At 32.8% G+C, this 13,762-nt stretch overlaps 1 protein-coding gene across 2 annotated transcripts in view; it reads left to right on the plus strand.

Moving 5' to 3' along the window:
* Positions 1-9,717, plus strand: part of NEDD1 (NEDD1 gamma-tubulin ring complex targeting factor) — a 42,192-nt gene extending 32,475 nt beyond the window's left edge. For both annotated transcript variants that reach the window (XM_019732198.2, XM_019732199.2), the window contains exons 12-15: positions 485-638; positions 1,586-1,742; positions 7,524-7,590; positions 8,030-9,717. In XM_019732198.2, coding sequence (XP_019587757.2) covers positions 485-638; positions 1,586-1,742; positions 7,524-7,590; positions 8,030-8,134 — 483 coding nt within the window. In that variant the 3' untranslated portion in view covers positions 8,135-9,717. The remainder of the gene's footprint in view (positions 1-484; positions 639-1,585; positions 1,743-7,523; positions 7,591-8,029) is intronic.
* Positions 9,718-13,762: the final 4,045 nt, after the last annotated feature.

Raw genomic sequence — 13,762 nt, forward strand, 5'->3', positions numbered from 1 at the left:
TTCAATATAGAAGTTCATTTATTATGTAAGTGTTTAAAATGGTCAAATATTACCAGGAACACTGAATTTGTTGTGCATTATATCTCTTTATTTTCATTTATTTTTTAGAATGATATGGAAAGAAACCATTCAAGAAGTACAGAAATTTCTTTTGACTTAGTTTTCAAATATTTCTGACTAGGTATCACTTGAGAGGCTGGGGAATTTTTTTTTTTTTTCCCTGTGATTTTCATTTTAAATGATATTCAATAGCTAGTAAATGAGGTTTTTCTCATCACATTATCATTGAGATTGTTTTTGATTAGTACACTTAATTTATTTTACCGCTAGTTCTAGCAATTTTTTTTCTCTTTTTATATCCCTTTCTATTCTTCCTTTATCTGACCCTACCTACTGGATAAAAACCGAAAAGTAGGTGCAAATTATGTAGATGACATGGGTAAAACCAGAATTTATATATTAATTGTTTATTTTAAATGTGAAGTTTGCAAAGTTGATCTCCGGTGCTGAAACTGGAAGTCTAAATACCTCTCCATCATCTAACCAAACAAGAAGCCCTGAGAAATTTGAAAAGCCAGAGAAAGAAAATGAAGCCCAGTTACTATATGAACCTACAATCAATGGGTCCTCAACTTCAAGTAAGTACATGAAACTTCCCTAATGTTTGAAAGTGTTAAGTTGAAAGGATAATTAATGTAAGTATTTAACTTGAAAGGATAATTAATGGAGTAATCATAGAGTAAAAATTAAAAATAATTAAGTTTAAAGTTTATGATATTGCTCTAGTGTGACTCTTACTAAAAGACAATAAAATGTATATGAGTGGTTAAGTTAACCACATTTATTTGACACTCTTGGTGTGAATTTCATTTTTCAATCTAATATGTAAATATCTTGATCTAATATGGTACAGATAGGAATATACTGTAGGATATTCCTATCTGTAGGACCTTTGAAAATAGGTCATTAACTACCTAAAATTGTCTCTCCCCTCCCATATTAAAGCCTTATTTGTAGAGTTCATACAACAGACCCTGAAAACTGAGTCATATTTAAAGGGATATTAGGTTCAGTTATAAGAGTTATCTATATAAAACAACTCTGTAGAAGCAACTCTGTTATATAGATATCTATATTTTACCTTAAGGCTTCTGTGAATAAATTGCATTAGCGTAAACTCTAGGGCTTTGCCTGTAGCACTACTTTACTCCTATATTCCTTCTGTTTGTTTTTAATGGTCTTGGTTTATCGAGTTTGTGGTGCAGCTTGTCACATTCATCTTTTATAAGAGGAAATGGTTCAGAGATTCTTCAAGATTAATCCCTCTGTCATATATTATTACGTTAGACAGTTGGAGATATATATGTATATGTATACACACACATATACACACACACACACACACAGAAATAATGTCATAGAAAGTTTCTAAGATTTATATTCCAACCAGTGAATTTTTCTAAATGTCACAGGAACACTGTTCTTTACCAGTTTTTCAAGTTTTCTCATGCCAAATCTTATTTGGAAATGTTTGATGTCTCTTAGTCCAAGTTGACTATTAATATTTTCTCTTTTTTTATTTTAGATCCGAAGTTAGCATCCTCTGTCACTGCTGGAGTTGCCAGTTCACTATCAGAAAAAATAGCTGATACCATTGGAAATAATCGACCAAATGCACCATTGACATCCATTCAAATTCGTTTTATTCAAAACATGATACAGGAAACATTGGATGACTTTAGGTAGTGACTAAGAAATTTCTCTATCTGGACCTTAACTGCTTTTATTAGGTGTAAAACCAGAACTATAAATAACATTGGTGGTTACTACTTTTCCCTATGTTTTGGTGTCCATAAAACCATAGCAAACATAATGAGGTTTGTTGATCTTGATATGCTGAATTTATTGAATATCAGCCAGGAAAAGGCACATTTTCCTAGGGTAGTTATTAGATAACTTGATAGGGCAGTCTAATAAGCAGGCTACCATTGTGGGTATTTTTTTATTAAAATGTGGATGGATTCTGGTAAGCTCAAATGGGATTCTTACATACACATAGTATTTATAGATCACCTGCTAACTATACTAGGTGCAATAACATAATACAGAAAAATATTTTTTAAAGGAGTTCTGAATATTTTCAAATAGGATGAATTAGAATGTAATACTTTATTTCAAAAAAAAATTCTTGCATGGATCTATCCTTGTCTCCTCATCTTTTGAATTTTGAACATGGTAAGAATGTGTTCTATAATGCTGCCTCCTTTTACCTATAATTTCTATAGATTTTGGAAGCTATTATCAATTATATTAGAATCTTTTATGGGTTTTTTTTCCTGACCTATAGTTACTTACTGTATTTCCCCAAAAATAAGACCTAGCCGAACAATCAGCTGTAATGTGTCTTTTGGAGAAAAATTAATATAAGACCCAGTATTATATTATATCATATCATATTATATATCATATCATATCATATCATATCATATATCAGACCCGGTCTTATATTATAGTAAAATATACTCAAATTTGGTTCTTTTACCTATCATCTCAATATGTTTTGGAAAGTATTATCAATTATTAGAATCTTTATATTTTTCTTTCTGACCTATAGTTAACTTAGTATTCTAGTTCAAATTTGGTTATCATGAGCAAGAATGTTGGAGAAGATATGCAGTTTTTGTTGGTGCATATTTCTTTTTAATGTTAAAAATGGTTTTAAATGTTAACATACATATTTTTAAAGAAAACTCATCATTTTGGAATTTACAGTGTGTGTGGTGTATGTACCAGATGCTAAGCATATAAAAATGGTCCGCCCACAAAGGCCATATAGTTTAATTGGGATAGGTACAGTGTGTCCTGCTATGATGTGTCTTTCTTTAATATGAATTAATTCATGATTGGTAAATAGGGCAGTGATGACAACATGGTGAACAAATTCTGTTGGTTCATGTAACAGCAACCAAAACAAAGTCCTAAACCCTGCTGAAGGCAGCAAACCACCTGTCGGTGTCCTTCTCTTCCTATGCCCTTCCTTCTAACCTGGTTTGGCTCCATGCTGTGTGTTAGGAAGTACTTATTATGTGACGATTCCCCCATTTGGGGCATTTTATTGTTGCCTCTATGCTTGACAGCTCAATTGTTTCTTCTGTCTTCTTTCCCCCTTTTATCAAGTAGAAATCACTTTTTTAAGGACAAGTCTTATTATTCAATATTTAAACTATGCTAGTATTTTTATTAGGATTTAATTGTTTTTATTAGTGTTCTCTTTATAAAGTTATGTATGTTTTGAGTGGTCTGTTCTAATCCTTTTTCCCTAAGTTTCGTTCTTCTTTCTGTCGTTTTCTTTTTTAGTTTTATTGTGTTAAGAACGCTTAACGTGAGCTCTACTCTCTTAGTAGATTTTTAAATGTGCAGTACAGGCACATGTTGTAGGATCGGGTCTCTTGAACTTACTTTTTTGCATGACTGAAATTTTATGCTCATCAGCTAGCAACTCCCTTTTTCCCCTTCTCCCCAGCCCCTGACAACCACAATTCTGTTGTTTATTTCCATGAGGTTAACTATTTTAGATGTCTCTTATCAGTGGAATCATGCAGATTTGTCCTTCTGTGACCGGCTTATTTCACTTAGCATTATGTCTTTCAGGTTCATCCATGTTGTCAGATATTGCAAGATTTCCTTCTTTTTTAAGGCTGAGTATTCTAATACAGCGTTTATCACATTTTAAAAATTTGGCTCTTATTTTCAGTACACAGTTTTAAAGAACGGGAGGTTTTTCAGGAATGCATATGTATGGCAAAATAGCAGAATTGTCTAGCAATAATATGTGAACAAAGCAATGTTGGAAACATGGAAAGGGAGCCGTCTTTCTGCTGGGGCACACCTAGAAATATCACTGTCCTGCCTTCCGCTTTCAGCATGCCTTGTGTGCCTGTACCAGGGAGTGGGGGTGAGTAGGGCCCTCTCTCAGCTCTCCTGCCTCTCCATCACCATAAGCTGCCTCCGCTTGGGACTCAGTGAGGACCCAGAGAGGCTCAGAGTGTTTCTGTACATTTACTTGCTCTGCACAGTAGGTCTTGCACAGCTACACCTCACAGTGGGGGGACAAAGAAGGGTGTGAGGGGTTCCCTTTCAGCAGCTCTCCTTCAGCTGTGGAGTGTGGCCGCCTTCTCTACAAGGCCTGTAGTGCTTCAGAGAGGCTACTCTCGGTTCTCCCTGCCCCAAGTCTTCACCAGGCTTTGTGTTCCTTGCGGGGGAGGGGTGTCTCTCTTAGCCCTCCTGCTCTGTCCCTAATTTTTTTACATAAGCACTCAGCGAAGGCCTGTGGCAAAAAGTCGGTGAGGGACTGCAGGCTTATTTTGTGGCTGGGACTCCCTGGGATTCTAATCTGTTGTGCCGGTCTTCACTTGTCCTTTACAAATCTATGAAAAATTCAGCTAGTTCTCCTTACACTGTCAGTGGCAGCTTTCTCCCCCACTGCTGCTCTGTTGAGGATGAAAACAATCATAGGTCTCTTCTAGGCGGGAATCATCATATTCTGGATTTTAGTTCTTTTAGGTTTCTTTACACACTCAGCTCTGGTTGAATTTTTAAAATGTGTAGTTTTATAGGTTATCTGGCTTGTTCTCATTTATCAGGGTTGGAGAGATTACATCCTAAGTGGAAATTGGTGGGTCTATTTCTGTTGTCTTTCAAGAAGATTTAAGTTTCTTCTTGCAGGCAGATCACTGATCCTGCACTTGCGGGGTTTCAGGTTTTCTTAGGGCTAGTTTATTTCTGGTTTGCCTTTATTCTTAGTGTTTAGTCTGTGCCTTTGAGGATGTTAGGTGAATATCTGTAGTATTCACAGGCCTTTTAACCTTTCCCGGCATCACAAGGCTTCCAAAATTCTTGCTGCTCTTGGGAGCTGCTACTTTTTGTTTGCGTTCCCATCATCTAACCCAGTGTAAACATTGCTTGGGAATCAACAGGTGTCTCCAACGGCAAATTGCACAGTTTCAGTTTTGCTTTTCTGCAGGCACCCCTTTCCAGGATCTTGGACCTTGCAGCCTTGGCTGCTCTGGCAGTCCCAAACTCTTCCTCCCACACCCCACAATGAGACTGTCTCAAGCTCCAGGCCACTGCTTTCAGCTCAGCCTCTTTTCCCCACAAGGTAGAATCAGCATATTTCCCAGAGGGAAAAGCAGAGGGAAATGTGGGCTTACCTTGTAGACTCCTTTGCAAGAGAAGAAATCCTGGTTATCTTCATGGTTCTCTGATTCCTTCAGTTCGTTTTTAATACAGCTTTTGTCAAAACTGAAGGCAGAAGAGAAAATTTTTTTACATACCCTTATAGTTGCAACAGAAAAAATAAGGTAGTTAAGAATAAATCTAACCAAAAATAGTAGAGCTCTTTATAGAAAAACATTTTTTAAAATTTGCTAGAAAGTATTAACACTTAACTAAATGGAAAGATGTTATGAAGATGTCAGTTATTCTAGGTGGGTCCATAGATTGAATGCAATTCCAATCAAATGAAAACGGGGTGCTTTGGAAGGAGATGATGGGATAATTCCAAAATGTACACGAAAGAGGATGAGATCCAGAAATAACCAAGATACTCTAGAGAAGAATGAGGTTAAAGGGGACTTATTTGTCAGATAGATAAGCTTAATTACTAAGCTGTAATTAAACTAGTGTAGCATTAGCACAGGGCGACAGCTTGGCTAAAGGAATCAAATAGGCCAGAAAGAAACCTATGCATATATGGAAATGTGATATATGACAGAGGAAACATGGCAGATCTGTATGCAAAATGTGGAATAATTAATAAATTGTGTTGTGACATGGTTATGCATGTAAAAAATAAGTATGGATTCCATGCTGTTAAAAAAAATCAGTTCCATATCGAATAAAAGTTTAAATCTAAAGAGCAAATTTTAGGCATTGTAAGGGAATTTATTTATGACTTCAGGGTAAGGAAGTTATTAAGAAATGAGAGGATATACTATCGATAAAAAGAGCTTGGTAAATTTACAGTATTAGGTTAGTAAATTTGAGTTATTAATAAGAACTCATGATGAGACATCATTAACAAAGTGAAACGACAAAAAAATATCTGCAATACTCATATACCCAACAAAGGATCAGATTATGTAAAGAACTCTTATTAATAAGAAAAAAAGACATTCAATAGAAAAATGGTTAAAAGATATAGATCAGCATTTCACAGAAGAGAAATCGTATATGAATCTAAGAAAGATGCTCAATCCTGTAATTAGAGAAGTAAAAATGGAATGTGATACCATTTCACACCCCATTGGATGGGAAAAGACTGTAAAGTCTGACTACACCAAGTCTTGGTGTACATGTTAGTGAAAGGAACTCTGTTTTACTTATGATGAGCATGTCCATTGATACCACCACTTCAGAAAACAATTTGTATTACATTGTAAAACTGGAAAAGTACATATGGACGATACCCTGTCACTCAGCATACGTACTCTTGGTTAGGTCGTCTACAGAAATTGGCACGTGTAGTTTGGGAGATATACACATGATTGTTTGTAACACCATTGTAATTAATAATACAAACAATCCAAATGTCAACTGACAAGAGAATATACCAGTACAAATCAGTGAATTACAGATATATCGAACATGAATCATGAACCACGGTATTGGATTATTTTCTAAATGTACAATACTCAAGACTACATAGGATATGGTACTCTTTTTTGTAATGCTCAAAAGCAAGCGAAACAAAAACGTATTGAGTACATATTCTATATTATATAAATGTATTTTTTTAAGCATGTATTTGCTTAAACAAAATTAAGCAGAATAATGTCTTGGGCTTCTCGCAAGAATTAAGTGATGGAATAGAGAGGAGCACACAGGAGGTTTCTATGATTTCTGGTAATGTTCTAACTTTTAAGTTGTTTAATGGGTGATAAGTGTTTCTTTTATTATTATACTGCATAATTTTCATGTATTCTTTTGTAAGCATGAATTAATTGCATTTTATTGAGTAAGATATATTGTGACCACCCAAATAACCCCTTTCCATTCCACTGAAAGTATTTTTAATAGCTAAAATATTGATAATAGTTAAAACATTATAACCTAATGAATTATCTGTATTTCACTATAATATAAAACTGTGTCTTTCCTTATTGATAATTGCTACATTAAGGAATATAGTGTAGTGGAATGGAGGTAGACAGTTTGGGTTTATCTTCTAGCTTCACCATTTACTGGTTGTGTGACTTTGGATAAGTTATAACTGCACTGTGGCTCAGTTACTTCATTGGTAAAATGGAGGTAATAATTATACCTAGTTGTGAAGATTGAGTTCTTTAAAGTACAAGAAGCAGTGCAGAGCACATGGTAAATAAATGCTAGGTGCATTGGTATTTTTAATGTAATAATAGTTGTTAACATCCAGTAATTTGAAAAATGAGAAGAGCTTAGTTTCTTGAATGATCTAGAATTGATAAAACTTACAATTCTAATAAGTATTTTATGTTCTTTCCTAGAGAAGCATGTCATAGGGACATTGTGAATTTGCAAGTGGAGATGATTAAACAGTTTCATATGCAGTTGGTATGTATGGCAAATTTTATTTTAAATGAGTGTAGAATTGTGGCTCTACAAAATCCAGTAAAGGGCAATACATATTTTACTTAGTCATATCTAGTTGTTATGATAAATAAATGGGGAGTTTTAGAAATTTTATAAGTAAAATAGTTTTTAACTAGTCACCCTACTTTTTAACCTATGATATTAAGGCTACTTTTTTACGTTTTTTTTCTTTGCAGTAAGTAAAAATCTTCCCAAATGTGTAAATAAGCCTTTCAAATATGTAAATTTTACTAGTGATCTTTCATTTATATTAACAAAGTAGCAAGGGTGGTTAAGTACAAGAAATATCGTTTAGCTAGTTAATTGAACATGAGAGAAATGATAAATTAAAGTATGTAAAACAAGTTGCCAAATAAATGTGAAATGCCAATAATTTAAGAAACATTTTTTTTTTTTCTAGAATGAAATGCACTCTCTGCTGGAAAGATACTCAGTGAATGAAGGTTTAGTGGCTGAAATTGAAAGACTAAGAGAAGAAAACAAAAGACTCCGGGCCCACTTTTGAAATTTCAGTGAATACCTTAATGTTTTTTAATTTAGGAAGTTTCTGGCAACACAGAACTACATGGAATCATTATTTTTTTCATGGCCTCTGGGGAAAAAAAAAATTTTCAAGTAAAAGGGTAATGGGATTTTATACCAACCAGTATTTCATCTTCTCTGACTGTCAAAAATATTTATATTTTTATATTAAAAGCTGTACAATGTATCATCTGCCTAATAGGAAAGTCAATAGGATCTTTATTTTTCTGAAAGCTTTAGCTAAACACTAAGTGCCCTTTTTCATAAGAAAAGAAAATTGTGCAAAAAAATAGGTTATGGATATTTTAAAATCACCTTTTTTTACTGATGTATTTTTGATTGACAGTTGCTTTTCAAATATGTTTGGATATTTCTGGATTAAACCGTTTGATATGCATTCTATTTTTATGGAGAAATTAAAAAATGGCAATTGGTGCTTCTAAGCAATTGACTAATAAAATACAAGGTTGGTTAGTAATTATTTTAACTTGATAAAGTCAAGTGTGGCTGTTATTTATTAGTTGTATATTTGATAAGACAATTTTTGGAATTTTCAGTTGCACAGATTACATTATATCTGTTGCATTTATGTTACTGTATTGTACTTCTGACAAATCTGTCCTCCTGGTTGGTATTTTTTTTTTTAGCTAACTTCACTTTACCTATGAAAATTTTTAAGGATTTGTAAGATTCTACTAGAGCTGCGTATCTGCTGATTATCTTACAAATTAATAACAAGCAAAATTATACTATAAAGTTTCAACCAAAATGATTCAACTTATAATCAGTGAAAATTTCGTAGTAGAAACTAAATATTACTATATTATTGCCATTTTTTTCTCCCACATGAGAAGTGTGGATTTTTATTTTTTGTGTGTGTGTGGTTTATATCATTAACTTTCTCTAATTCTTTGTGTGCTGTGTGTAATTTTTTATATTATTGACTTTACCATAAAATTTATAAAGGTTAATTGTCAAAAGAATTTATATCTCTTTGACAATAGATGGATGTGTACATTTACCTGCTGTCATCTACAGTTTTTGTGGTATAAGATTAGGTGGGTTACTGGCTTGTTTACCTTCTGTAGTCTCTTGTCCCAAAGATTTAAATTATGTACCTGATGTATAGTACTCCTGCCCAATTTTGACTTTTGAGATGAAAATATTTTACTGAAATAAAAAGGAAATTGAGCTAGCTTACTAACTGTATGGTTTTCCAAAGCAGTGGAAATTTTTGAGGATATTTTTAATAAGTGTAAACATACTAATAATTACTTCAAGGAATAAAAACAGATACTACTTTTTCCCAGTGTGATTCTGAGAATACATTTGTATTGAAGCCTAAGAGGTACTGTGTGAACGTTTTCCTAGCAGGTTATGAAAGCATTATGACTTGTAACAAGTTTTCTTATATATAATTATCAGGCAGGTTTAGAAGACATAAAAGTGTGTTTTGCCTACATTTTGTATTTAAATCCATTAATATTTTCCTATTACCTTTTTCTATACATGTACTTAATGTATATTAAAAGAGGTGGGATAAATAAAACAATTTTAGTAACTTTATATATGTAGTTGAAACATTTTTATCATGGCATTTAAAAGCTAATAAATACAAAAAATAAAATTTCCATATGGTTAAAATGGGAAACCTGGAATTGAACTTTTGCCTCTGGCCAAGATGGAATAATAGAGATTGGTTTTAACCATCTGACAATTTTTAAAAGAGAAAATATGTGAAGCAGTTTTCAAATATTGGACATCATGCAGCACAGGGCCATGCCGATCCCTGAGACAGGAAGACAAGTGAGACCAAAGAAACTCAATGAAGTTCAAGCACAAGAAATAAGAAAATTACACCAAAGCACATTATAATCAAATTTTTTAAGACCACTGACAAAGGAAAATTGTTAAAACAGCTGAAGTCAAAAGACACGGAGGAACAAAGATGAGAATGTCAGAGGCAGTGGAGCAATAACTTTCAAGTACCAAAAAAAAAATAACTCAGAATTCTATACCAAGCAAAAATACCTTTCAAAAATGAAAATGAAATGAAAACTTTTTGAGACCTATGACGAGTGGAAGAATTCATTACAAGCCGACTTGCCTATTGGAAATGTTAAAGAATGTCTTTAGTCAGAAAGACAATGGTACCAGATAGAAATTTCTTTCTATGCAAAGTAATGAAGAACACAAAAATGGGACATACGTAAACAAATGTAAGACTTTTTTTTCTTACTTTAAATCATTTTTAAAGGATAATTGTTTAAAGCCAAAATGATAACAAGGTATTTTGTGGTTAACATATGTAAAGTGAAATACCTGACAACAAAATCAAGGATGGGAGGAGGGAAATGAAAGTATATTGATTGCTCTAAGGTTCCTATACCATGAAGTAATATATTACCTGAAAATAGTCTGTGACAAGAATGTATAATGTAAACCCTAAAGCAACCACAAAAAATAAAAACAGGTAAAACTGATAAACCAACAAAGATGATATTTTTTATGTAACCATAAAAAAAAAAAAAAAAAAAACACCCAAAAGTAGGAAGGAAAAAAGGGAACAGAGAATAGGTAGGAAAAATAGAAAATAACCAGTAAGATGGTAGACTTAAACAGCAATATCAATAATTACATTAAATGCAATTGTCAGTTTTCCTTGTTATCAAATTGAGTCTTTTATACAACTATATACTGAATCAAAGAAACCTTCAAATATAAAGACAAATAATTTTAATATAAAAAGAATTAAATTTGAAAGTATATTGAACTGAATGCAAATGAAAACAAATTATTAAATTTTGTGGGAATCAGCTAAATCGAGTACTTGGAAATGTGTACCATTAAATGTCTGTATTAGAAAATGAAATTCAAATCAATGACTTCAGCTTCCACCTTAAGCTACAAAAATAATAGCAAGTGAAATACAAAACAAGCAAATGAAAAAGATGAAATCAATGCAATAGAAAAAATCAGTTGAGAAAATCAGTGAAATTAAAAGTTATTTTAGATAATGGAATTGATAACTGTTGGACTGATGAGAAGAAAAGGTATAAATTACCAATATGAGGAAGGAGAGAAGTGACATCACTACAGATTCTACAGATACTTCTGACACAAATACCAAACTTCAATGGCTACATTGGTGAATTCTTTCAAATGTTTAAAGGACAAAGTATTTCAATTCTCAATGAATGTTTCCAGAAAATAAAGGGATAATTCCTAACATTCTTTGAGGCCGACATTACCCTCCTACCAAAATTACAAAGTACACACCAGTATTCATCATGAACACATGCAAAAGTTCTAAACACAATTTTAGCAATTTGAATCCAACTATGTATAAAAAGGATAACATATTTGACCTAGTGAGGTTTATCTCAAGGATGCAAATTTGGGCTAACATTAAAAAATTAATGCAATTCACTATATTAACAGACTAATATAGGAAAACTATATGATCTTAATAAATGCAAAGGGAGCATTTGACAAAATCCAGCATTTATTTCTGATAAAAACTCTCAGCAAAATAAGAATAAAAAACTAATGCCATATGATAAAGGGCATCCTAAGAAAAACCTGCAGCTTACATCATACTTGAATGGTGAAAGACTGGATTCTTTTCCCCTAAGATCAGAGACTAAAGATGTCCACTGTCCCCTTTTATTATACATTGTACTGCAGTTTCTAGCCAAGACAATTAGGCAAGAAAAAAGCAAAAGACTCAGATTACAAATGAAGTAAAGTTTCTTCACAGGTGATATACTCGACTCTATAGAAAATCCTATGGAATATATAAAACTAAAACCACTAAGTGAGTTTAACAGTTTATAGTATATAAGAGGTCAATATATAACAATTACATTTCTATATACTAGCAAAAAATTGAAATTAAAAATCAATGCTATTTATATTAGCATAAAAAATATGAGATACTTTGGTGGAAATTTGGTAAAAGTTACCCAAGACTTGTACATTGAATTCTGCAAAACGTTACTGAGAGAAATTAAACCTAAATAAATGGAGAGACATGTCATGTTCTTGGATTGTAATATTGAATATTATTAAATGTCAATTTTCCCCATACGTATTGATTTAGATTCAGTATAATCCCAATAGAAATTTTAGCAGAAACGATTTTTCTCTTCAGCTATGTCTATTTTAATATTTACCTAACCTGGTAAGTATTTAATGTCACCTATTTAATTTTTCAGCTTAGAATTTCCATTTGGTTATTTTTTTAGTTTCTAATTCTCTGTTGAAATCTTACACTTTAATTCTTTAAATTTATTTTGGCCTGTGCCTGATAGCTAGTATCTGGATAGCCTATGCATTTGTTTCTATTTTACATTTCTCTCAGTTTTTGGTCACATGTGCCTTCTAATCTTGAATATTTATTGAGTGATTGATGTTATGAAAAACAGAAATACTTTTGAGTCTCTAAATGCTATTATCTTCTAGGGAAAATTTTCAGGATGACAGATAACTGGGCTAGGGGAATGAACACTGCCCTGTCATCTTAATCCAGTCGGGTTGAGGTGACTCCAAATTGAGTTTAAATCCCTGGTTTATTTTTATTTTTAAGGTATAACCCTTCAGAGTTCAAACCAAACCCTTGGGGTTCCATCACGGCCTGGTGAGTCATGAAGTCTAATTTTTGTCTCCCCAACTCTGTAGGGACTTTTCAAAGTTCTGCTTCTGAACTTTGTTGATGTTTAGATGTGCTATTTGCTATTTTATAGTTGAAGTTAACAGAATGCCAGACAAGTTGGGTAGATAATCACTTCATCTGATCTAAAACATTTCTAGTAAGGAATTATTTTATGTATTAAATTATCAAGTTCCACATACTACAAAGATACAAAGATACTAGTATGTATGTTATATGTTATTTGTAAGAAAATCAAGTATGTATCTATAGAAGCTATAATCCGGGCCTTTGAAATGAAAAAGGTATCGTTTAGCAGATTAGTGATTCTCAATACGTGATTTGATGAGCTCTTGGAAATCCCAAGATTCTTTTGGGTGTTCATGAGGTCAAAATTATTTTCATAATAATACTAAGATATTGTCTTTTTCACTCATTTTTCATGAGCATAGAGTGGAGGTTTATAGAGGTTACATGACACAATTACATCATTGCCCCAATAGCTAATAGAATGGGTACTTATATATTCTTGTACATTCTAGAATTTTCTAAGATAAGCTCTTTGGACTCTTCAATAATTTTTAATAGTATAAAAGAGAGCTGAGACTAAGAAAGTTGAGAACCTGTAGTATACTTTTTCAGTTGGTAAAAAGGACACTTAAGGTTAAGGGCACAGTTTCACATGAGTCATATGTGCTTAGTAGCAGAAATTAAGTCAAGAGTGAGAGAAGCATGTCTAGCAAAGAATTGTGGGTGTGACTTGGCTTTTGGCACACAGAGTACACTGGAATCAAATGCACAGAAATTCATAGAGTGTTTTAGACTCAAATTAGCAAAAGCACTCATCTAGGACTAAAAGATTGAAGCTTTACAAAAATATTAAGAAAACCTCTGGGCCCTCAACTTTTTAATATTGGCAGCAGGCTAAGAAAGTTGCTCAGTTGCCAACATGGCATATCT

Source organism: Rhinolophus sinicus, linkage group LG02 (genome assembly GCF_036562045.2).
Source record: "Rhinolophus sinicus isolate RSC01 linkage group LG02, ASM3656204v1, whole genome shotgun sequence".
NCBI lineage: Eukaryota > Metazoa > Chordata > Mammalia > Chiroptera > Rhinolophidae > Rhinolophus > Rhinolophus sinicus.